The 27,175-nt window shown below is 31.7% G+C and overlaps 1 protein-coding gene across 1 annotated transcript in view; it reads left to right on the top strand.

The window, feature by feature from the left end:
- Positions 1–27,175, top strand: part of LOC118188248 (NADPH-dependent quinone oxidoreductase VAT1-like) — a 48,495-nt gene that overhangs the window by 12,400 nt on the left and 8,920 nt on the right. The window contains exons 4-6 of the mRNA XM_035358642.2: positions 1,933–2,103; positions 2,200–2,289; positions 7,178–7,422. Of these exons, the coding sequence (XP_035214533.2) occupies positions 1,933–2,103; positions 2,200–2,289; positions 7,178–7,422 (506 nt within the window). The remainder of the gene's footprint in view (positions 1–1,932; positions 2,104–2,199; positions 2,290–7,177; positions 7,423–27,175) is intronic.

Below are 27,175 nucleotides of genomic sequence, written 5' to 3'. Positions count from 1 at the left end.
CTTCTGTGTTTAGAGAAAAGCCACTCAAAAAAATAAAACTTTTATGCTACTAATCTATTATAAGAATTGAACCAAAACAAAACTAACATTTTTGTGTGGCCTTAGATTTTATTTATGTAGTTTTCTGCATGGTTTCATATTTTTTGTTTATTAATTTTCATGTAGGGCACACTTATATTTTTACAGTAATCTTTTATTATTTTTGAAGTGTGTGTGTCACATTTTTCTCTTTTCTGGTATTATGAATTAAATGAGGGCTGATGTTTTTGCAAGCGCATTTTTAGGGAGAAGTAAAGATCACAACATTTCAATACCTTCATGAATGGATTCTTCTTGCCTTCTCATACAATATAATTTGTTAGTTTCTCAAATTTATTCACATGCATAGTTTTTTGGAAGAATTCTGTTCTCAAATTTGTTCACTTTTGAATTTCTCATGAATATTATTGTTTGCCATAAAAGCAAAAACTTCCAAGTTTGCAGAAAGTACATTCCATTCTCAATCATTTGTTTTTAAAACAAAGAAACTGACTGCTCATGAATAATTTTAGGGTTCTAAAGATTTAAGAAATTTTGTAACTATATCCAGTAACAGAACATATCTATAACCTGTGACATATTAAAGCAGTGTATTTAAAGGCATATTAATTTTCGATTTTTAATTTGTTCAAGATATATATGTGTGTGTGTGTACTTGTATTCTCTCTAGTGATTTTCAATTTAAATAAATCTTTCATTCTCTTTAATATAACTACTTTTGAAATTTGGTATTTAGTATTTTATTAAATTTATACTTTCATTTCAACAGGGCTTTTAAGTACAATATTTGATTTCAAGTAATAAATAACCCTTAACAACACATGTTTGACAGAGAAAATAAATATTGTTTATCATGTATGTGATTTCATTAGTCTTGTGTAAATTCATATTTATTTTAACTTGATTCTTAACTTTTACTAAATTGCAGTTACAATGATTATTATTTACATATATATATATTTCAAAGTGAAAAAAGCCTAAATACAAAAATGATAGTGTATATGATATTCCATCCAGTTTTTAAAATTCATGAAGTTTTTATGCTACATATACAGTATTTCAGTTCAAATTGGTTTTCAATAGCCTTCAGTTGTAATTTTAATAACCAAAATTCAATAGTGAGAAGTAAAAACTTGGACATTTTTGCATATTTCAAAAACCAGGTTAGAGAATATTTAAGGCCTTTAAAAGGAGACTTATTAAAAAAAAAAAAAAATAGAGAACTGAAAAGTTAAAACTGCATTTGATAAGATTTCAGTTTTCTTTATTTCAGTTGCTCTGAGTTATAATTGTAATGAAAAATTTTGTAATGTTTTTATAAAGTAGCTGAATAGTCAGAAGTATTGAAATTTTTTATAAAATTTTGTTATTAAAGTTTTAATATATTGTTTAAAAGCTAATAAACTTTTATTTATATAAAATGGGGGAGGAGACTATTTGTGCTGCTTGTTCCTAAAATATTACCCCTGGTGTAATAACAAGTGTATTTCAAATTGCAGTAATTCTGAAAGCTGTACAATTTATATCGTCAATGCAGTCATTTTTATCATGTACAATTTATATCTGTAAAATGATAAAATTTCAATCATTCATTATAGTTTTTTTAATGTTTAATATATCTATAATTTATGTAAAATTCTGTGCATTTAATATTTAAGCTTTACATTAATTTCTAGCTGTGTCAAATATTTAAACAATAAATACTAATTTAGGGAGATTTAATTTATTAAATATGCAGACATTTATTCAACATTTTCAAGTTTCAAAAAACAAGTATGTTGCATCATTATGATTTTAATAATGAATTTTCTTTCTGCTAGATTTAAAAAGATGCATATACACACATTTATGTATATAGTTTTATTCTGATGTTAAAATCGATAATCATTTTAGGAGGTGTTGGATGGGCTGGCACTCAGATTGCTAAAACTGTGGAAAATGTGACAGTTTTTGGCACTGCATCTTCAAGTAAACATGATCTTATTAAGGAAAATGGAGTTGATTATCCCATTGACTATTTAAAAATTGATTTTGTAGAGGAGGTATTGCGTGTTTCACCTGAAGGTACTTTGTATTTTGTACTAAAATTGGGGGGGAGGGGAATTATTTTATAGGTGTAAATTTTTATTCATTCTTGTGAAATATTTTTTCATTATCTAGGGGTGAATGTTATCTTAGATTGTCTTTCTGGGGCAGATTTTATCCGAGCTCAGAAATGCTTAAAACATATGGGCCGTATAGTGCATATTGGTGAGCATTCTTTTAATATTTTGCTTAGGTTTATTTATTCTGACTCTTATGTGTATTTCAATATATGCATGTATGCTTTTCATTATGTATATTTTCGCTAGAAAATGCTGTTGCCTCCCCTTTCATTTTTCTATTCTACATTTTTGTATTATGATAATTAATATTATGTAGTGCTTTTTAGGTACAGATAATCTAAAAAATTATTTAATTATTTGTGTAAACAGATGCTACATGTTCTATCAGCTACAAGACACTGCTTAAAGAGTACATTTTCCCAAGTAGCTATAGAAGCTTCTCAAGGAGCTATGTGGCAGAATAATTATTTAATTATTCATTAAAGTTTCGATTCTATTCCACTTTCTAATTCATCATACTTCATGAGCAAATGATCAGTCATAAATAACGTTATGAAATATGTTAATTTGATGAATGCAAAGTAGAGTAAAATTTAAAATTAGATGCCTTTGATAGTGCTATAATCTATATGAAAACATTTAGTTTCAGATGAAATACAGTCACGAATATAACGAATATAAATCAAATAGTTCCGTCAAGTCTTTAATCCGGACTCGTCAGGACTTCGGTGATTCCGAATTATCGATTTTTCCGGATTATAGATCATCAGTTTAAATCTGGTAAGATGGCATGCAGAAATTATAAAATTAAAAATATAAAACCGCAATTTATAAAATAATGAGCAATTATGATCTAAAGGGTATCAAAATTTACAAAAAAAAAAAGCTTAATATTTATTTGTTTACTTTATTAAGCATTTCTTTCAACGCATGCATGCGTAAAGCATACATTATGCATAACCGAAATTAGAAAATTGCAACCAGAAAACTATTTGATTTGTATTCATGATATTTATAATGACGAGGAATTTGATTTAAATCATATCAAAGATGGAGTACATCGAGATGAAATACTACATTTAATAAGGAATTATAAGCCGAATGAAATAAAAACATCTGCCCTGAAGATAACGATAGTGCTGACAGATCAACTTCCAGTTCATTGCGCGCCGCGATGTCCCCCCCCCCCCCCCCGCAGAGCAGCGTGGAATTGATAAACAGATTTCGGAATGGTTAGATAAACAAAGGCTATGCCTTTATCCATTTTTTGGAGCAATTCCACTTTTTGTTTGATGGACATCGAAACATACTTTCGTTTTGTATGTTCTTTGGGAGCTCCAGCATCGGAAATTCTATTTGACATAATCGAAAGTTCAAGCTTACTTTTATAAAATTGCTCTTACAGTCTGCAAAAAATAATAAGCTGGATCCAATTCGAAGATTAAGGAACAACGCAATCATCAACATTAACTGAAATAGATAATTTTAGCTTATACCGTCCGTTATACATTAAAAGCGCACGCAAAAACGTATTCTGCGCTTGTGCACACACACATGCAAGTCGTAAAGGTCTTAGCGCACGCGTAAACGCCTATGTGCATGTGTCAACGCGGCGCAGGTGCAGAAAGTTTTTAGCTTTGAGGTCCGGATTATGGATGTCCGAATTAACGACTTTTGACTGTAATGACATAAATAGCATGGAAAAGATACAACAGATAAAATATATTGCATGTTTCTCTCCTACTTTGATCTAGCAGAGAGTTTTAAATAATCAGCTTCAATTTAGAACAATATTTTATCTATTTAATTAAGTAACTTGGAAAAAGTATTCAAGAAAATCCGTGATTTTAAGATATGCTCCATTTTTAGTGGCATTTATCTGGGAAAAAGCTAGAAATATAGTACAGTCAAAAGTCGTTAATTCGAACACCCATAATCCGGAATGATCTATAATCCGGACCTCAAAGCTTCAAACTTTCTGCGCATGCGTCGCGTTGATGCATGGGCGTAAGGCCTTTACGGCTGAGAATATGCTTGTGTGCGTGCGCAAAATACATTTACAGGTGTGCGTTTAATGTATAACGGACGGTATAAGCTAAGCTAAAATTATTTAATTATCTATTTCAGTTAATGTTGCAGATTCCGTTGTTCCTTAATCTTCGAATTGGATCCGGCCTATTATTTTTAGCAGACTGTTAGAGCAATTTTATAAAAGTAAGCTTGAACTTTCAATTATGTCAAATAGAATTTCTGATATATATTTATTAATATGTAAATAATCTACAAAGCAAAAGTAAGTTTCGAAGTTCATTAAACAAAAAGTGGAATTGCTACAAAAAATGGATAAAGGCATATCCTTTGTTTATATAAACTTTAACGTTTGTTTATCTAAACTTAGTTTATCTTTAACGCCACGGCGCTGCGCAATGAATTGGAAGTTGATCTGTCAACACTATCCTTATCTTCAGAGCAGATGTTTTTATTTTATTTGGATTATAATTCCTTATTAAATGTAGTATTTCATCTCGATGTACTCCATCTTTGATATGATTTAAATCAAATTCCTCATCATTATAATTCGCTTCCGATAGCGAAGAAAGTGACAGAGGTTATTGAAAACGAAAAAATTTCAATTGACAAATTAGTCGGTATTCTCGACACAGCAATTATAGGACTTGAACAGCGGAACTTTGTAACTGAACAAGAAATTATGTCTGTTTAAAGAATTAAAGAGAATGTATTATCACATAAAAAATGAAGCAACTTAAACAACTTACATTGAAAGAAATGTTTAATAAAGTAAACAAATAAATATTAAGCTTTTTTTTTTTTTTTTTTTTTTTGTAAATTTTGATACCTTTTAGATCATAATTGTTCTTTATTTCATAAATTACGGTTTCATATTTTTAATTTTATAATTTCTGCATGCCATCTTACCAGATTTAAACTGATGATCTATAATCCGGAATCGCCGAAGTCCCGACGAGTCCGGATTAACGACTTTTGACTGTATCCTAAAAATAGTCTAAGATAAACTATACCTTTGCTTATCAGCATTACTTTACAATTAAAATTCATTAATAAATATCAGTGTAAGCTGTGCTCTTAAAATCAGGTCTGGTAATAAAATAGTAAATAATCATAAAATGCTTTTAAACTGCAAAAAATAAGAGCTCTGTTGCTGAATTAAATTCTTAGTATCTTGCTAACTAATATTATTTTAAATTGTGTGCTGATGTTATTTTTTGTATGATAAGCTTTAAAAAGCTGAAATATTCCCTTTAATTAAAAAAAAGAATTTAATCTTCCTTTTTTAATTAAAAAAAGAAAAAGAAAATTATATTCTTAAAAATAATTTCTTGTGTACATCAGAGATACTTTGTTGCATAAGATGTAATAGAGTCAAATAACGAAAATCCGCCAACCTGAAATCCGCCAACTCCTGAAATCCGCGTCGCCTCTCAAAATATAAACATTCAGTTTATAGGTTCCGGAAACTGGAACATTGAGTACAAAATATCAAAGAAAAAATACTTACCGAATAATAATGAGTCATAATGGAAATACCAAATTATTGACATAAAAAAAGTTTTAAAAAATAAGATAAAAGTTTTTTTCCCCCTCTAATCTGCATCGAGGTAAAAAAGCAGACGATTCACTCAACTCTTCATTCAAGTTCATGATTCACGTTGTTGTATTTTACTTTCTGTACTTTGTACAGAACAAGCTTCTTGTACTTGCTTCTTGTACTTCTTGTACTTTATACTGAGCTTTGTTATTTCACGAAATTGTTTAGTGTTGCCTTTTTTTTTATCTGCATATTTTGTGGATAAATTAAGAATATTTTAAATTTCAGCCCTTTTTAATACAATGACAGATAAGAAACGCATTCATGATTTTACTGCTTGCAACGTTGAAAAACGTAAACACGTTGCATTGACGGTAGCGCAAAAAGTGCAAATTCTGCAAAAGATGGAGGCAGGTGCTACTCTTCGATTTATAGCAGAATGGTATGGAATTGCGACACAATTGTGTATGATATGCGGAAAAATAAAGAAAAGCTGTTAAAATTTTACAGCAACAGTGATTCTAACATTGGAATTCAAAACCAGAAATCTTTGCATGAGGCGAAATCGGCAAACCTCGATGCTGTGTACATATAATACAATGAATAATATAATCAATTTATATATGTATAATAATTAAATGCATATAATAAATTATTGCAATTGTGTATATAATAATTTAATTAAATGTATCTAATACTCCTTATTTATTTTGCACTTTTAGTCTGAATATTATGCTTTATCTTTTCTGTCCTGAAATCCGCAAAATCCTAAAATCCGCACAACCTCTGGTCCCAAACCTTGCGGATTTCTGGACTTCTACTGTATATTTAATGAATGCTTGATGTGTAATCTGGTCATTAATTAGATACTGATTGTTTTCATAATTGATGGGAAAATGATATAAGCATGTTAAATTGTGTTGAATTTCACTAAGATTAGGCTAACAGTTTTAAAATTCAGTTATTATATTTAGAATCTGAGAATACAGAAAAGAAATTAAATGTGGCCTTTATAATGTTGACAGTTTGCACTATTTTAGAATAATTTGTATATATTATGTGATTTGGCCAATTTTACCTGTGTCATTAATCTCTTACTGTAATGTTGGTAATTAGTCAAAAATATGATAATTTTTAAAAGATAAGAATTATGGAACATGCATGTAATAAAATGCAAATTTAAATTTTCTTTGAAATAAACTTATTCTTCAGAACTTAAGCTTTTATGCCTCATTAAATTTGTTCATGTTTCATACTTTTAGTGGTGAAACGGTTTAACTAGTTTATATAGCTGCATTACATAATTGTATAATCTGTGCTGTAATTTAAGCAATCACAAATTACAACCTTATTTTTTTTTAGAAATATTTCTAATTTTTATTTTCTCTTAATTAAATGTTGCTGCTTGATTCATTGTATACTGTAGATTCACTCACTATTTTATTTTTTTCTCCCTTTTAAACAGGGATTAGTAACATGATCAGTGGTGAGAAAAGGAGTTTACTAAAAAATCTTAAAGTATGGTGGCAAACAAAAAATATCAATATTTTCAATATGATCACAAGAAATCATGCTATTTGTGGACTCAGTATCAACACTCTATTTGACAATGATCCTGATAGTTTTAGAGCAGCTTTGGGTAATGTCATGAAATTGTACAGTGAAGGCAAAATAAAGCCTAGAATTGACTCTGTGTGGTCTTTTGATGAGGTATTTCTTTATTTTTATTTCTTGTAGGATATATTAAAAATTTAATTTAAATTTTAGCTTATATATACATTTTTTAAGATTAATCACAGTGAAATTTAAAATTTTGTACATAAGCTTCTTGGAAAATTTAAATAATAATAATAATAATAAAGTTTTATACTTATGTAAAAGAAATAAGAATTTTATGAATAAAAACATATAGCTATTTTGTGAATTAATAATTAAAAAAAAAAGAAATTTCAAAACAAAAACACACTTCAGAACAGGAAAAGTAATGTTTTTGTTTATATTACTCTTAAATTTTGATAGGTGTCGGGGGAAATAGAAGATTTAGTGGCTACACACTAAATCTTCTATTTCCCCCGATACCTATCAAAATTAGTTAGTTAAAAAAAGTTATTATCACAATTTAGCAATTTTTAATGAATGATTTAACAATGCTTCTATATTCCAGATAATGTATAATTAAACTATATATTGTTGTGGATAGAAATACTGTGACATCATCTGCTATTTCTTTTTTTTTTTTTTTTTTTCCCTCTTTGCCGTGTACATGACGTTGCAGCATAAGTTTCTCTTCTACATATTGGCAAGATCATCTTTGTTATGTTCAATGAGAAAATCAGCCATGAGAGGGCTGACGGTCTGTTAAGCTTAAATAAAATAAGTGGATTAAAAGATGGAGTCATTTAACTAAGTACAAATTTACAAGCAATATAGCATTGCAATGAATCTGGACATGATTTATGATTTGAGTTGAAAGGTCAGTTATGCTTTTTTATTTGTATTTGAAATTTAGAGAAGTTCATTCATTTTTGCTTGTTAAGAACTGTATGATGAATAATATAATTAAGAAAAGAATGCTCGTAAGGGCGAACTTTGCAAAACTTTATCAGAGCATAAAAGCAATACTTGAAGATACTGATATAACTGTTGAAAATATTGAAGCAAAATTTTCATCTTTGGGAAGGGCATTTATAATTTAATGGCTCTTGCTAGCAAAATATTGGAATTATTGCTTAATAATAAATCGGAAATAAAATACATGGATGAGTATGAAGTAGTAGAGAGTTATAGAGAAAGATTTGATGAAATTAAAACCCATGTTAAGCTTTTGATGCAGAATTTTAATTTACAACAACAAAATGCTGCTTCCTTTAATGCTGATAAGGCTAAACTGAAGCTTTCAAAAATTGAGCTTGTTAAGTTGGGCAGTGAAATAAAAAATAGGCTTTATTTTTGGAGTCAGTTTAACAGAACTCATGATGATAGATCACTGGAGGAGGTAAATAAATTCCATTATTTAATACAGTGTATGTCTCCTGGTAGTTGAGCAAAGAAAAATTATTCATAGTTACCCTTGTACCACGGAAAACTACAGAAAAGCAATTGAAAGCTTAAAAACAAGATTTGGTCATGAAGAATTGCATGTGGAATTGCATGTGGAATTTAATGTGCACAAACTTTTGAATTTAGATGTAAAAAGCGCTAAAAATGGTAAAACTAAAGATAACATGGTTCAGCTTTATGACAAATTAGAATCTTATTAGAGGTCACTTGAGTCTATTGGTATGACTTCTGATAAATATTTTGCTATGTTGTTCCCTTTAGTTGAATCTTGCATACCTGAAGAACTACTTAGAGTTTGGCTAAGGAATCCCATGTTGAATAAGTGTGAAAATTTCCTATTCTGATAAATTATCACAGTTATCGGTGTTCCTTCATACAGAAGTTGAAAGCGAAGAACGTGTTTCACTTGCGGAAGTAGGGATTAAACCAAATGATATGTCTTCTAGAAAAATGAAATTCAAAGATGTTAAATCATATCCTACAGCTAATTTACTTTCTAATGTAAAGAAAGGAACTGGTTTGCATTGTTTATTTTGTGGGAAAGCTCATGAGCCCAACGATTGTTTTAAAGGTCGTAATCCTACATTAGAAGAAAAACAAAGTATTTTAAAGAGTAATAAAGGTTGTTTTTCGTGTTTGAAACCAGTTCATTTACCGAGATTGCAAAATATATGTTAAATGCATCATTTATGGTAAAAATACACTGGTCGATTATATGCTCTAAGGTGAAGCATAAATTAAAATCGTCAACAGTGGAAGATCATAAATGTGATTCAGATTCGACACTTTCAAATTACAGTGGCTCTGCTGAGATTTTGCTACATTGTTAATTACAATAGAAGTTTGTGAAAGACGGACAGTAGTAAGAGCTGTTATAGACACTGGTTCCCAACAGTCTTACATTGCTCGACATGGTCGTCCAGAAATCATCTATAGTGACAACGATTTGAATTTTGTTGGTGGGAAAAATTTATTTCAATACATTGATTGGTCTGTTGTAAAATAAGAGGTGACATTTAAAAGAATGCAGTAGAAGTTCAATCCTCCCTCAGAGCTTTGTGCGTAGGATTTTAGGAACGTCTACCTCATTAAAATCATGAAAAATCTATTAAGACGTGTCTTAGGAAGAGCTTCTTTGAATTATGAAGAATTGATGAGCGTCCTGTGTCAATGTGAAGCTGTTGCAATTCAAGACTTTAACATATATTTCTGAAGATCCCGATGAACACATTCCTCTGATGCCTTCCCTGTTTCTACAGAAACAGGGAAGGCATGAGACAGTTGGTGTAACAGATACAGATCTAATTGGCAAACAGGATTTAAAGAAACAATGGAGATACCTTCAAATAGTGAGAGAAAATCTCGGAAAGCAATTTCATGTGGAGTACCTCTTGGACAATACTATAGTACAAAGATGGTAGAAAATATATCCAAATCTACATTGGCAATATAGTTCTTTCTTGAGAGTGACTTTAAAAGGCGAGTAAAAGTACTTTTAAAGTACTAGATCTTTATATCCAGAGAAGGATGTCAACATCCAAGTTGCACGACTGAAAACTTCAATGGGAGAAATATTCGACCACTTCAGAAAATATAGCCATTAGAAATAGAATATAGTTCACTTTCTCCTGATACTAACACAGCTATTACTTTAGATACAGAAATGCCGAAAGGGAAACAGTTTCTTACTGTTTCCGAGCTAGATCCAAATGCATTGACTGTCAATCCAAAAAGTCCTTTGGTTCCAGATATTCCGATGGCTATGAGACATGTGATAACCACTAGAATTGGTAAGACTGTTAAATTTACCTGTGCAATTTCAACAGAACTGAACGTGAACTCTAGATTATTTGAATTTTAATTTTTAATAATATTATTGTATAACTTAGTATATTTTTTGGTATGTCAAAAAAAAGGGGGGTTACATTTTGTGTTGATTTATACTGATGTTAAAAGAGTTTTGATTGTAATACCGTTCAATCAAAAGGTGAGAGTGATGTTGTATCTATGCCCCCCCTTTTTTTTTGTCATGTACACTGCTCAAAAAAAAATGGGACAGTGCTATATCCCTTGTTCTACTGGGCCGATTGACAAAATTCAAACTGCGTTTTTCATGTCTCAAATACGCGACTTATGATATATATTAGATTTATATATTGCACTATTCTTAACATAGGTATTTTGACACAGAATCGGACTTTTTTTTAATTAACATAAAAATTTTTTTCCATATTTTAATTCTACGACTCAAATGATGCCAGAATGCCAAGTTTTGTAAAAATTGTACAAGTAGTTTTTAAAATATTAGCTCACAAAATTTTAGCTCCTCAATGTTAATTGAATTTGGCAAATATTTATTAATACAGTCAAAAGTCTTTAATCCGGACTCGTTGGGACTTCGGCAATTCCGGATTATCGATTTTTCCGGATTATAGATCATCAATTTAAATCTGGGCATGCAGAAATTATAAAATTAAAAATATGAAACCTTAATTTATAAAATAATGAGCAATTATGATCTAAAGGGTATCAAAATTTACAAAAAAAAGAAGCTTAATATTTATTTGTTTACTTTATTAAACATTTCTTTCAACGCGCGCATGCGTAAAGCATACCTTACGCATAGCCGAAATTAGAAAATTGCAACCAAAAAACTATTTGATTTGTATTCGTGGTATTTATAATGACGAGGAATTTGATTTAAATCATATCAAAGATGGAGTACATCGAGATTAAATACTACATTTAGTAAGGAATTATAAGCCGAATCAAATAAAAACATCTGCCCTGAAGATAACGATAGTGCTGACAGATCAACTTCCAGTTCATTGCGCGCCGTGACATCCCCCCCCCAGCGCAGAGCAGCGTGAAATTAATAAACAGATTTTGGAATGGTTAGATAAACAAAGGATATGCCTTTATCCATTTTTTGTAGCAATTCTTTTTTTTTTTTTTTTTTTTTTTGATGGACATCAAAACATACTTTCGTTTTCTAGATCCTTTGGGAGCTCCATCATCGGAAGTTCTATTTGACATAAACGAAAGTTCAAGCTTACTTTTATAAAATTGCTCTTACAGTCTGCAAAAAATAATAAACCGGATCCAATTCGAAGATTAAGGAACAACGCAATCATCAACATTAACTGAAATAGATAATTAGATAATTTTAGCTTATACTCTCCGTTATACATTAAACACGCACGCGAAAACGTATTCTGCGCTTGCGCAGATGCATATGCGCAGTCGTAAAGGTCTTGCACGCACGCGTAAACGCCTATGCGCATGCGTCATTGCGGCGCATGCGCAGAAAGATTTTAGCTTTGAGGTCCGGATTATGGGTGTCCGAATTAACGACTTTTGACTGTACAATCAAATACCGAAAATCCGCGTTGCCTCTCAAAATATAAACATTTAGTTTGTAGGTTCCAGAAACCGCAACATTGAGTACAAAATATCAAAATAAAAATACTTACCAAATAATGACGTCATGATTACTGAATAATAAGAGTCATAACGGAGATACCAAGTTATTGACATAAAAAAGTTTTAAAAAATAAGATAAAAGTTTTTTCCCTCTAATCTCTGCATCGAGGTAAAAAAGCAGACGATTCACTCAACCTTTCGTTCAAGTTCACGATGTTGTATTTTCTGAGCTTTGTTATTTCACGAGATTGTTTAGTGCTGCCTTTTTTTTTATCCTGATATTTGGTGGATATGAAGAATATTTTAAATTTCAGCCCTTTTTAATACAATGGCAGATAAAAAACGCACTCATGATTTTACTGTTTGCAACGTTCAAAAACGTAAACATGTTGCATTGACGGTAACGCAAAAATGTGCAAATTCTGCAAAAGATGGAGGCAGGTGCTACTCCTCGATTTATAACAGAATGGTATGGAATTGCGACGCGATTGTGTATGATACATGGAAAAATAAAGAAAAGCTGTTGAAATTTTACAGCAACAACACCGGAATCCGAAACTGGAAATCTTTGCATGAGGCGAAATCGGCAACCTTGATGCTGTCTACATATAATACAATGAATAATATATAATAATATATAATATGTAATAATAATTTAATGCACATAATAAATTATTGCAATAATGTATATAATAATTTAATTAAATATATCTAATATGCCTTATTTGCACTTTTAGTTCGAATATTAAACTTTATCTTTTCTATCCTGAAATCCGCAAAATCCTAAAATCTGCACAACATCTGGTCCCAAGCTTTGCATATTTCTGGAGATCTACTTTATCTTTTTTTTATTAAACTTTTTTTATCTTTCCTTTCACATTTCGAAATTTAGGTTCATTCCAAATTAAATTTACACATTTTTTGTGTTTTATTTTTTAAATTTCTATTTTAAAATAATTTTTATTAATTTTTCGAGGCCCACAAGCGGTCGAGCAGTAACGTCGCTGAACACTGGTTGTTCGGTCCGAGGTTCGAATCCCGCGAACGGGCTGGCTGCATGGCCGTTTTCTTGGTTTTCCCCATGTGTAACGTGTATACAAGTCAGTTCCCCTTAGAAAGTCCTCCACCAAGGCATCCCTTCCCTTAGGCAGATAGCCCTCGTGTGCTTTTCCATAATTAAATACACACACCAATTAATTTTTCAAAAAACATTTTTGAATTATAACCTATAAAATATTTACCATCATCTTAAAGTAGGTGTATTTCTAAGCATACCTGCAAAAAATTAGACTTTTTTATTCAAAATTTTCTAAGATATACACGAATTTGCACATTTTCACGTTTTGAAATTTGGCATCTTTTTTTTTTAAGCGATAACGCCAAATATGGTTTATGGATTTTTGTTACAGTGAATTGCCACAGCTATTTTGAACCTTAAATTTCAAATAAATTTTTACGGAGAATTAATTATATGAAATTTTTTCCCTCAATGATGCATAATAAATATTTATTAATACTATATGAAAAGCTATTTTTTTTAATTATAGATGATATTATTCAAATTTTTAACTATTTTTTTTTAATTTTTCTCTTTCTTCAAAAAAATATTTGTAAGAGTAAATTTTTATCTTCGGCGTTTTATTGTCTGCTACTTTACTTTAACTTTGTTTAAATCGAATTGTCTAAAACTGAGAACTTTCGTTTGATGTTTATTTGAATTTTACGAAAATATTTTGACATTAACTGCATAATTTATTTCTAAACAAGCTGTTGCTTATGAAGTGGCTGAAAGAGCGGCTGATACCATCATCCATATTCTTAAAGCATAGTATATTTTTATAGAAACATAAGATTTAGAATATTCATTTTTATAAAAGTCAAATTATGATATAAACATACAACCCTCTAGAGACCGAATTAATGGAAGTTCGGAATGGTTATGTAGAAATGAACTGCAGCTACTTAATGGCTGTATAAGTCAGCAGGTTTTGTGGACAAGTAAGAATAGTTATATAAATGACACCCAACATTCTGGATTCAATTAACAATGAGGGTACGATGTTTATTACATGAATTTAAGAAGTTTTTAAATATAAAAAATCAACTTATTTTTTATCCTAAAATGTATTTTCATTATATCCTTAAAATTCTAATTTAGAATATAATTGTCAAGAACTGAATTCTAATCATCAGTAATATAATAAGTAATTATTACGATTATTAATAAATCCTTCTTATAAAGTAATTGCAAATATTTCAAAAAACTTTCTATCTGAATGCAAATATTTTTCTATGTAAATATTTCTAATTTTACATTAATCAAGATTGCACATGACATTATTTATTTGCACTTCAATTCTTACCATCAGCTCTAGTAGAAGTTACAAATCAATTACATTTAAATAAGGAATGACCATCTAAATTTAGAAATAGCTTACCATAACAGCAACTCAATTATTGGCACTGTATCGTTCATGTTACTCCCGATTGGCAAGCTACATGATTTTTAATGAGTATTCGGGTTTTGCTAGTAACTTCACTTGGAAATTGCACTTAAACTAGGTTAGTTGGTTTTTGAACATAGAAAGAACATGGTTAAAATGCTTTCATAGAGAACCTTTGTAAAGAGAACCTAGAAAACTATGAAAACCAACCATGCAGCCTGGTTTAGACTTCGCAACAAACAATTAGTATTTAACAATCTTCAAAAGCTAGGCAACTGTTGAGGCTCCAGTCTAATATTTTATTTGTAAATATTTAAAATATTGTTGTATTCTTAGACACAAAAAGCATAATCTAAGTTTTGTTAACTCGTTAGTAAACTACCAAGCCATAGTGCAAATGAATATTCAATTTCTTTTGCAATAATTGTATTCACTTAATATTCTTGGAATATGAGCTAAAGAAGGAATGTTCTCGGAAGATTAAAGAAGTGTTTAAATCCAGTGATATTAGGTTTGTCTTACAAGCTCAGGATCAAAACGATTCTGCAATTGCCTGAGTAGTTGACTTGTAAATGGCTGTGAATTAAGCAGATGAATAATCTTACATTATTCAGTCAGAAAACATATTCCAACTATTTTGTATTGCATGACAATGCATCTTTTCATTATTCAATAACCAATCGCAGAACTGCTTGTGTTCCGAAAATGAGTATGTGCACTCAATCGTCTTGCATGTTCTTCAAATTTGTCTTCTTGTGATTTTTTTTCTTTCCCAAAAACTAAAGTTGCCTCTCAAAGGATTTTTAACATTGAAGGGACAAAAGGAGTATGGCATCTACTTTTAGAGGCATGTCAAAAACAGATCTCTACAAGCCATCTCTTCCATTACATGTTTTGCATTCAGACAAAAAGTTGCATCAGCCTAAATTCTATAATCTACTTTTATTACACTCTGATTACTTTATTAAGGTACAGTGAATATATACTAAACCTTTTACTTCAACTTCAGTAATTCGGAATTTTTGACAGGATTGTTGTCGGAACTAAAACTTAGAAGATAACTCAAATTGAATATTTCGATTATCCAATAAATTCAAGGTAGAAGTTTCAATATTTTATTTTTGGAGGGAGGAGAAATTTTTTATCTTTTGGTCCATTATCCTAAGTATATTTGCTTTGTTTCTTTATTTTTTCCATAAAAGTGAAAATCTTGCACATGCTATACATATAACACATAGCTTCAAATTAAAATTTAATAATATACAGAGTGGTTATAATTAAAGTTCCACATTGAAACGGTCATAAAATGAAAACTACTGGATCAAATGTAATCAAAGTAACCATGTAAAGGAGGTCATGGGAATTTATTTTCCTAGAAAAAAAGAAAGTTCGAAACCTCACCAGCAGGGGAAAAATGGCACTGTATGCAATAATATTAAAGGAAATATGAGTCGGAATCTAACTTAACCTTTTGTTACATGGGTTTAATATGTTGTATACCCTTAAGAAACTTTGAAGTAAGCAAATTACCATTTAAAGGCATTAAATTCGATAAAAGTCGAGTGTGCCATCCGTGTAAGGGAGAAATTCGTCCGCGAAAACCATGAATTAGCAATTAGAAAATATGAGATCGCAAATCACTCGCACAAGTGCGTACAATCTGGAAATCGCTTTCTTACAGATCCCTAATTTGTAATTTTTTAAGCCTGAATTCGGCCCTAAAACATGAAGATACTGATTCAAAACGCTTTTAATCGATTTGGGCCAAAGAAATTCTTCATGTTATCTACCTAGTTCCATTAAATTCTCCTACTGCATTCGACTGCTGGTGTGGAATGACAGCTAGTTTCATAACTAACCCATTTTTCTCTGAAGAGCAGTCCACAGCTGGACCACTGTGATTGCAGCTCACTTAGAGTCAATATTAAAATGTTTCATGATACATGAACTGCAGTAACGTGGCATATTAGAAACTATGATTTTTATGCAGGGCTGGGTCCCACCTCACATGTGTCGCACAGTTACTTAGGCAACATTTCACGATTGAACGTCTTATAGGCCGACACTTCCTCTCTTCCCACCAGACCTCAACCTCTGTGACTTTTGGCTATGGGGTTATCTCAAAATCACTGTTTATGGTGATAATCTAAACAATTTGGCAGAAATGAAAAATGTGATACACCGACATGTCCGTAACATTCCTCCTGATATGCTGTTGAGAATGCAGTAACAGGATTTAACTTGCTTTCGTAAGATGCTGGATGCTACATTGAACATGCTTTGTAACACGTTTTGGAAACAATTAAACGCATTTTAAACCAATGTTTTTATGTCCTTATTTCATTTACCAATATTGCATACAGCGCCATTTTTCCCCTGGTGGTGAGTTTTTTAACTCTCTTCCCCCCCCCACGGAAAATAAATTCCCATAACCTCCTTTACATGATTCCCAAGTTTGATAACATTTGGTCTGGTAGTTTTCCTTTTATGGCCATTTCAAAGTGGAACTTTAATTATAACCACCATATAAATTAAACTTTAAAAGTTTGACAGTTTGGTTCAAGTCCCAGCTTTAAAAATATATATATAAATATAAATTTTTATATTAATCCTCTGAGAAAGAATGTTTTAAGAAGCTAATTTTTCTCTTGCGTTATAGATTGTATAAAAAACACGATCTTTATTAAGATTTAGATTGTTTCAGCCGATATAAGAATCGGGTCACTCGGTGGTACAGAATAAACACTGCTGGACTGTTTTATTTCTTTGTCATTTAGCAAAAAATCTTTTAATTAAAATATTTATCCTTTGTATTCGCTTTAAACTTTATTTATAGTTAAAATGACTAGAAAATTAAAAGCTGTCTTCAGCTGAAACACAATTCATGTAATTGATATTTTAAAAAAATTGACAAGAACGCAAAATTTATGGAAGTCTAGAAATCGAAAAATCTTAATTTTCTTGTGTGAGCACTGAAAATAATTGTAGAAGGAAAGAAGAAAATTAGGGAGAAAAGTAAGCAAAATGTTTGTAGGGAAATTTGGCTGTCAAGCATACCAGGATGTTTCAAAAAGTTGGACGCTTTTGAATATACTTTCAGGATACTTCAAAGAATTTAGGTCTTCAAAGAGAAAACACTTGGACGTGTACACCAGCAAATACCATCAATTGAGCTTGTGTTAACAGAAAAGACAAAAACAATATCATTGCAGATTAAAGTGAAAAGTGACTGGTTTTAGACTATATGGTTGTATAAATTTAAATTATGTTACAGAACACCATATTGTATCATAAACGGAGAATCCCATGATTTCTCAGTCGGATTATTTAAAGATTCAGGAGTTTATCCAGTGATGTATGTGGATGTCACCTAAAGACGTTTTTTTTTTCCTCCTGATGAAACAGCGGCCGAGCGGTAAAGTCGCTGAACACTGGTAGTTCTGTCCGAGGTTCGAACCCCGCAAACGGACTGGCTGCATGGGTGTTTTCGTGGTTCTCCCCATGTGTAACATGTATATGAGCCAGTTTCCCTTAGAAAGTCCTCCATGAAGGCATTCCTTCCCTTAGGCAGATAGCCCTAGTGTGCTTTGTCATAATTAAATAAACCAAAACCTCTTGATGGAACCAGACTTTCCTTTCATCTCATACCTTCAAAATGCTTAGCCTCTAATGACTGATAAAGGCTCTGACCAAATACTGATGAAATGGATTGAATTGGATTATTAAGTTACGGCAAAGCAAGGCTATCTGCCTAAAACGAAGGATGCCTTCGTGAAGAACTTTCTAAGGGAAATCAGCTGGCATACACGTTACACATGAGAAAATCCACGAAAACGCCCATGCAACCAGCCCGTTTACCGGGATTCAAACCCCGGAGTGAACTACCAGTGTTCAGCGACTTTACCGCTCGGCCGTTTGTGGGCCTTTATGGAATGGAAGGCGATAACTTTATTTAAAATGATTGTCAGAAATATCAAGATGTTTCAAAAAGTTGGATGCTTTTTAATATACTTGCAGAATGCCTAAAGAAACAGAGCAAGAATGAAGCAGAATGCCTGAAGAAAAAATAAATTTTTGCATAAAATTTAGTATTTGTAATTTTCTTTAATTTAAAACTTTTTAATCTTATGATATTTGATTCTTGCAATTTCAAAAATAAAATATTTGACTAAAATATGAATAACATTTTAAGAAACCAAATGTAGGATAAAATTGTGTAAGGCAATGGGCACAATGATAAAACTGTTTAAAGCAGTGTATGCAAGTCATCCTAAGTTAAAATGTTGGTTATACATCTCTCTTATTTATATATATCTTTTCTGAACGGAACATTGAAAGGCGTGTTAACTGTGCTTTACTGTAATTTCTCTTTTAATATATGCAGTTTTCAAATGTATCGCAGTCTGGGTTACAAAGTATTCTTCCAAAAGAAATGCAATTCAAATAAGTAAAATCAGATTCTGGAAAATTTATATTAATAAATATATTTAAAGCGCTCAGTTCGAATGAATAAATAGAAAATTTTAAAATAATTATCTGAAGAGACAATGCAGCACTAACAATTAAAATAAAAGTCTAAAAATTTTAAAATTACCTAAAATAGTAACTATGACTAAAAATATAGTATTAAAAAACTATTTGAAAAAAAAAAATAAAATAAACGATGCACCTTTGATTTAAACTACGCAGTTCGAATGAGTAAATAGAAATTTTTAAAGGAGTTATTTGAAAGAAACCATGCAGCTTAAACAATTAAAATGAAATTCGAAAGAATACTTAAAATAATAACAATTAAAATTTAAAATATAATATAAAGACTATTATCTGAAAAAATGAATGATCATGACTTTTCCCCTCTCACGCAAGAGGTAGAAAGGGAAAAGAAAATAGGTTGACATATATTAAGAAGTTCGCCAAGTGAACTATTCTTGGCACAACCAAAAAAAAAAGTGCCATCATAAACTGTTGAATTTCTCCATAAATTTTGCACCAAATTTTACAAAATTTAGTATCTAGGCATAATTTGAGTCGTAGAATCAAAATATGTAAAAACATTGGTATGTTATTTCAGAAAAAGTCCGATTTTGTGTCAAAATACCTATGTTAGAATATATAAATCTAATATATATCCTAAGTCGCACTTTCAAGACATAAGAACGCAATTTGAATTTCGTGAATTGGCCTAGTAGAACGGGAGAATGTAGAACTGTCACTTTTTTTTTTTTTTTTTTTAAATCTGTGTACATGACGTTGCAACATACATTTCTGTTGTACGCATTGGTAACATTATCTGTGTTATGTTCAATGAAAAAGTGAGCCATGAGAGAACTGAGGGTTTGTAAGCTTAAATAAAATAACTGGATTAAAAGAAGGAGTCATTTAACTAAGTACAAATTTGCATGCAACATAACAATCAGTGTTATTATCTCATAATTTTTTCTACTTTTTTATTTTCTGTGGAAATTTTGCTTTAGTCTGATGGTTTGTGATATTTTTTTTTTTTTTCTTCTTAATTCTGCAATAAGAAAACTTAACTCTTATGTAAAAAAAAATGCAGTTATTTGGAAGTTGCTTGTACATTCTTCAGCATGACATTGCATTGAGTGCTGAAATTATTGTCCAGCATGTTTTATTGGTATGATCTCAGTTCACTTCAGTTTATTGAGGAAAAGAAGCATTCAACCAATGCTATATCACATCTTATAAATGTTCAGTTGGTGAGAAATTATGGAGATCAAGCTGCCCAAGGCAGTGCTTGGACCTTCCTGGGTCCATTGTTGCCAAATACAATGAATATTGTAGCATCAACCTTTGTTTCTTCCACAGAATGTAGTAACGAAGGACTAACATGAACTTGTTTGTTTGCTGATACTTATCTGATGACATCTTAAAGACACTGGTCGTCTTCATTTACCAAACTTGGAAACAAACAAACAAAAAAAAAGGCCTATAGTGACCAAGATGCTACCAAACCTGATAGTTTTGTACATAGTTTGGGTGCTTATATCCTGGTTTCAGACTTAACTCTCTGATTTAGGTGTGAATCTTCCAATTTTCAGCTGCACTCATGCCAACCTGATTTTAATATTTCTCCCGACTTTTTTTCTGAATTTTATAAATTTGGCTTAATATTTCATAGTTTTCACCCAAAAACAAAGTATCTGTCATCTGAAATCATTTGCTTTTTCTTCAGATTACCCATTTTAAAAAAAAAGGTTTCATCAACTTTTACTACTTATGCATATGGGAGTAGATACTATATCTAAAAGTGTTATGATTCATTTCTCTAATGTGCATATACAAACACACCACTCACTGAACACAAGGCAAGATCAAAATAGTCCTCTTCATTTCTGGAATGGCTAAACAGTATGTTTCCATTCTTATTGATGATCTTAGTTAAGTATGCAAAAAAAGTAAAATACTCATGTACTTTTCAAGGAGATTTTTTGTATTATTTCATCAAAGGAATGTGAAATCTCTATGATGTGTACCATTTGTCACTGCAATTTTTCAATTTTATATGGTAGAATGGCCATTGTATTAAAGCATATGCATACACAATAACATAAATCGTATTCAAAAATTAAATTTTCTATGAAAACAAAAAGTTACTAATGCATAATGTTTATTTTTACTTGAGCATAATCTGCTTCTGAATGTCTGATTCTGCTGTTTTATTTAGAAACATGTTTTCTGATAACAAAATCACTAAGAAATATTCACATGCAAGAATAAAAATGGCTGCAGTTGCTAAAGAAACCTTAAGTTGGTGATTTCATTAAACCTGCTCCTTTCTATCTTTCTGCAGATGAGGACAATAATACTGTTTAATTTTTTATTTTTAATTCAGCCACAGTTTTTAAGTTTACAATTAGAAAACTTGGATAAAGTTTTTTAAAAAAAAAGCAAGAATTGATACTTATCCAAGTCTCATCAGAAAATTTTAAAAAAAAAAGTGCTGATGATATTTTTAAGTACAGCGAACTCACTAAAATAATGTTGCTTATTTTGACAATTTCCCATTACAGTGCCAAGTGTAAGAAAATGTTCAATATTGTTATTAAAATATGGACTAATAACTTTAGACTTGATGCACTGGGAAAACTTTTCTTAGCATAAAGTCATATATAGCTATGAGCAAAGTAGCTTGGTTTAATCTATAGCTATGAACAAAATTATGTTTAGTCTTTCTTAAAGTAAAATCTGCTATTGTTAAAAATTTATGAAAATATATTAAATTGTTATTTTTCTCTAAAACATTTCAAATAATAACATTTACTATATATATTTTACTAAGTGCTATGTTAAGTGTATTACTATGTGTATTTTACTTTACATTTACTTTTTGTATATTAGATAGTACACTCACGTTTGTGAAAATTGCAACACCAAGAAGGAATCGTCATAATTGAATGCAATTTAATACACAGTTGAGTGGTAGTGGTACAAATAAATGATTAAATGTTCAAAGCAAACAAACAAGAACAAGAGATCAGAATCAGTATTTTGTGTGGCTACCACGCGCCGCAATAAGTGCTGCTACACGACGTGGCATGGAGTCAAACAAAGTTTGAATGTCTGACTGAGGAAGAGCATTCCATATCGTTTGTACGCGTACCCAAAGTTCGTCTGCAGACGCAACAGGACGAGGATCACGAGCAAGACGCCGACCAATGACATCCCACACATGTTCAATTGGCGACATATCCGGGGAACACGCAGGCCAAGGAAGAAGCTGTACCTGCTGCGCTGCAAAGAAGGATTTAACAATCCGAGCAGTATGAGGGCGGGCATTGTCCTGTTGAAATACAGCGCCTGGCAAGCTTTGAAGGAAGGGAACAGCTTCGGGCTGTAGAACTTCACGGATATACCGGTTGCTGTTCAGATTGCCCACAATTCGTAGCAATTGAGATCGTCTATGATATGCTATGGCACCCCAGACCATAACTCCGGGTGTTCGTCCACTGTGGCGTTCGATAATGCACTCCGGAAGGTGGCGTTCACCGGCATAGCGTCTGACAGGAATGCGGCCATCATGGTACCACAAATTAAAGCGGGATTCGTCAGAAAACACGACATGCTGCCAATCAGCACTCCAGTCTCTATGCTGATTGGCCCATTGTAGCCGCAGGCGGCGATGGTCGTGCGTTAGGGGGATCCTGTATAAAGGAGTCCGTGCGCGCAGTCCACACTGCAGCAGACGTCTACGAATTGATGAAGCACACAATGAAACACCTGTAGCTATTGACCACAGTGCTGCCAATTGTCTAGAGGAAGCTGTACGGTCCGTCCGCGCCATGCGGACCAGGTGTCTATCATCGCGAGCTGACGTCACATTTCGGGGTCCACTCCCGGATTTCCGAGTTGTCCGACACTCGTCCGTCCACTGCTTCCAAACGCGCATCACTGTGCTTCTGTTACGCTGCACACGAGAGGCTACTGCACGATACGACAATCCAGCTTCACGAAGGCCGATGATTCTCCCTCGTTCAAACTCTGTAAGTTGTTCAAATCTCGCTCTCTTTCGTCGACGAGGCATAAGTACAGATTGAGTTAACGTTTACCACTAGCAGATAACCACCGATAACCATACACGCCTCGCTACAGCCGTCTATTTATTCGGATCCATCAGCCGTTCAGAGGGCGCTGCTCAGCATATGCATGCGCTACGGATTTGCAATTCTAATCATTTGCATATCATGCGCTACTTTGCATTTCCTGAAAATTTCAGCTCACTCGCGTAAGTCCTTCATGGTGTTGCAATTTTCACAAACGTGAGTGTATATATGTAATTTATTTCTTAATTAATCTCCTTTTTGTGTATTTTTACTGTATAAATATATTTTTGTATGTGGAAAAATTCTGATATTTTAGCATTATGCTGGTTGATTGGCTTGTGAGGGTAATCATTTGCATAAATTTGTGTATATGTATACCCACAAAAATTTTTGCGGTGATATATTCACTTTTTCAAAGTGTGTCATTTTCTCTATTGTGTAATGTATAATGAAGTTTTTGCTAAGACCCTAAAACTTAAATATAATGCTTATAATTAATAGTTAAGGTATTTTTAGCACAAATTCTTCTACAGCTGACTCAAATTTGCTAAAATATTCTGTCCCATTTTTAGTTCAATGAGACTTACCCGTAGCTGAGCAGTAATGTCGTAAAAAACTGGTACATCAACCTGGGTTCAAGTCCTGGTTGACAGGTTGGCTGCACGGGCGTTTTCATGGTTTTCCCTACATGTAATATAGATCTAAACCAGTTTTCTTTAGGAAGTTCTCTATGAAGATATCCCTGCTTTAGGCAGATAGCCCTTGTGTGTTAGCCATAACGAGCCAAACCAAATCAAATATCAATTGAATGAAGTCTGGAATTTTTTTTTTTTTTTTTTTTTTTTTTCCATTAGGAAGCAGAATTAACTGTTAGCCAAACATTTAGCGTCTAAATTATAGAGAGATCTTATTCTTTAGAAGAATTCTAATGCAAGAGTAAATATGTAAAAGAGTTAAATGGTTTCAATCGTTATGAAAACAGTATGTTTGTTATTTAAATTTTTTTGTTGTTGTTGTTGTTGTTATTACTTTTACATATTTCAAATCTTATAAAATAACTGTAGTAATTTTTCCCAAATGACATTAAAAAACAAAATAAATGAGTTTTTAATCCAAAGGGGCTTTGTCCTCAAAAGACTATTGTTTTCCTTTTGCGATGAATGGCTATACATGTTCGTTTCACTTTTCAAACTGTTGCCACGAAATGTTAGAGTCCTGCGTCATATTTAAAGAAATTAAATAATGAAAAATCTGCATCAATAGATGTATATTTCTCTCATTGTGATAAAACAACGGTACATAGAGCCATCGAATTTTGAATGGCATAATCCTCCTACGAATATGGCCATGTGGAAGACAAATTTGAAATTTTTTTTATTAGCGATTTCATATTTTGTAAAACTTTAACGAATTTTTGAGTAACAAACTCAATGATTTAAAAGCGAGCCATGGAAACACTCTACGGGGTGGGGGACCTTTTTATCTCAAGCGCGCGGAACTGTGTATCGAAAATTCTAAAGCTAGGCTCATTTTAAAATTATTTTTCAACATTGCTATTGAACTGAATTTCATGGTTTCAGTGCAAAGAACACGATATTTAATAAATAAATGTAACACACAAAATGTTAAAAAAAACTCCCCTTTGGATGTAATTTAAAATCTGAAACCTTTCAGATTTTTTTCATGTACTTTTTTATATATTTTATTTATTTATTTATTTATTTCCTAACTGATGAAATAAATTTATACTTATTACAAATTTATCTTCTAAATCTGCTTTCAGGCATTTGGTGAGAAACTCAGAGTAAATATTTCCAAAAGCTCATGTCAAAAAACTGTTATGTTCATAACTCAATAAAATGTAAATAAATAAGCTGCCATAACTTAACGATACGCACAGATAAACTGCTTAAAATTGTGTAAGTTAACAAACATGCCTGAAAGCATTCCATTAAGTGCTGAAATAAAATACACAGTACTATAAAGAATTAAATATTTTTCTCTTCATTTATTATCATGTAATTATTGGTAAATATGTTTATTTTCTTATAATTTATTTATTTATTTTTTTAAATTCTCTGAGAAATATTTTTTAAATCTGCATCATGAAAAACAAAAAAAATTTTCATTTTCAAATACAGTCAAAAGTCGTTAATTCGGACACCCAATAATCCGGACCTCAAAGCTAAAAACTTTCTGCGCATGTGCCGCGTTGACACATGCGCATAGGCGTTTACGCGTGCTCATAAGACCTTTACGACTGCGCATATGCGTGTGCACAAGCGCAGAATACGTTTTTGCGTGCGCGTTTAATGTATAACGGATGGTATAAGCTAAAATTATCTAATTATCTATTTCAGTTAATGTTGATGATTGCGTTGTTGCTTAATCTTCAAATTGGATCCGGCTTATTATTTTTTGCATACTGTAAGAGAAATTTTATAAAAGTAAGCTTGAACTTTCGATTATGTCATATAGAATTTCCGATGCTGGAGCTCCCAAAGGATCTACAAAATGAAAGTATGTTTCCACGTCCGTCAAACAAAAAGTGGATTTGCTGTAAAAAATGGAAAGACATGAAGAAGGTGACAGAGAGGTTAGTGAAAACGAAAAAATTTCGATTGACAAGTTAGTTGGTATTCTCGGCACAGCAATTACGGGACTTGAACAGTGGAATTTTGTAACTGAACAGGAAATTATGTCTGTTTATAGAATTAAAGAGAAAGTATTATCACATAAAACGAAGCAACTTAAACAACTTCCATTGAAAGAAATGTTTAATAAAGTAAACACATAAATATTAAGCTTTTTTTTTTTTTTTGTGTGTGTGTGTGTGTGTGTAAATTTTGATACCCTTTAGATGGTAATTGTTCTTTATTTAATAAATTACGGTTTCATATTTTTAATTTTAGAATTTCTGCATGCCATCTTACGAGATTTAAACTGATGATCTATAATCCGGAATTGCCGAAGTCCCAACGAGTCCGGATTAACGACTTTTGACTGTATTTTAAAATTAAATAATTTTTTTCAAATATGTAGTATACAAGAGTGACACAAAAAAAAAAGATATTGTGTAGCTTAAAAAAAGCGTGGAGTTGGCAACAACTGTTCGGTGACATCATCCCCCATACCTCCTCTATCCATGCGGCCAGTTTCGACTTAACCAATCACACCAGTTGGGAGTACTGCATCATTGAGTGAACATGTGCAACTGCATTCTGCCAAAAAAAAAAAATGTCTAATGTAAAAAGCAAACAACAAATCAACGTCAAGTTTCTCGTGAAACTTAAGAAATCAGCCACAGAAACATTTGAAATGTTAACTGAGGCTTATGGAGATGAAACTTTGTCTCATGCCCTAGTATTTGAATGGCATAAGTGTTTTTCAAGGGAAAGGGACAAAATACCCATGTCAAAATCAAAATTCAAGACAATGGTAATTGTCTTCTTCGACATTAATAGAGTTGTAATGATTGAGTGGGTTCCCAGTGGTCAGACTGTTAATCAACACTACTACATTAAAGTACTAAAAAGACTTCATAAAAGAATTAGGGAAAATAGGCCACAGTTGTGGAGTAATGGATGGCTGTTGCACGAGGACAATGCAGCCACTCACATGGCTCTATCTGTCAAGCAGTTTCTGACCAGCAAAAGAAAATTACTGTGATGGTGCATCCTCCTTATTCACTTGATTTGGCACCATGTGACTTTTTATTTCCTGAAGTTAAATCTTGCTTAAGGGAAGTCATTTTACCCCAGTTGATGAGGTTCAGGCAGAAATGGAGAATCTCCTGAAGGGCCTTTCAAAAACCTAGTTCTAGAACTGTTACCAGCAATGATGCACCAAATGCAGAACTGTGTGAATGCTGAATGGGACTACCTTGAAGGTAATAATATCACGGAGAGCTGATTCTGTAAGTACAATGATTTATTGGACCAGTCTCATTTTTTTGTGTCACACCTTGTATATTTT

The sequence above is a fragment of the Stegodyphus dumicola genome, chromosome 6 (genome assembly GCF_044657685.1).
Source record: "Stegodyphus dumicola isolate Sdum_Otavi_A_Nest chromosome 6, ASM4465768v1".
Classification (NCBI taxonomy): Eukaryota; Metazoa; Arthropoda; class Arachnida; order Araneae; family Eresidae; genus Stegodyphus; species Stegodyphus dumicola.
Note: the sequence above shows the minus strand (reverse complement) of the source record. Positions and strands in the feature narration are given on the sequence as shown.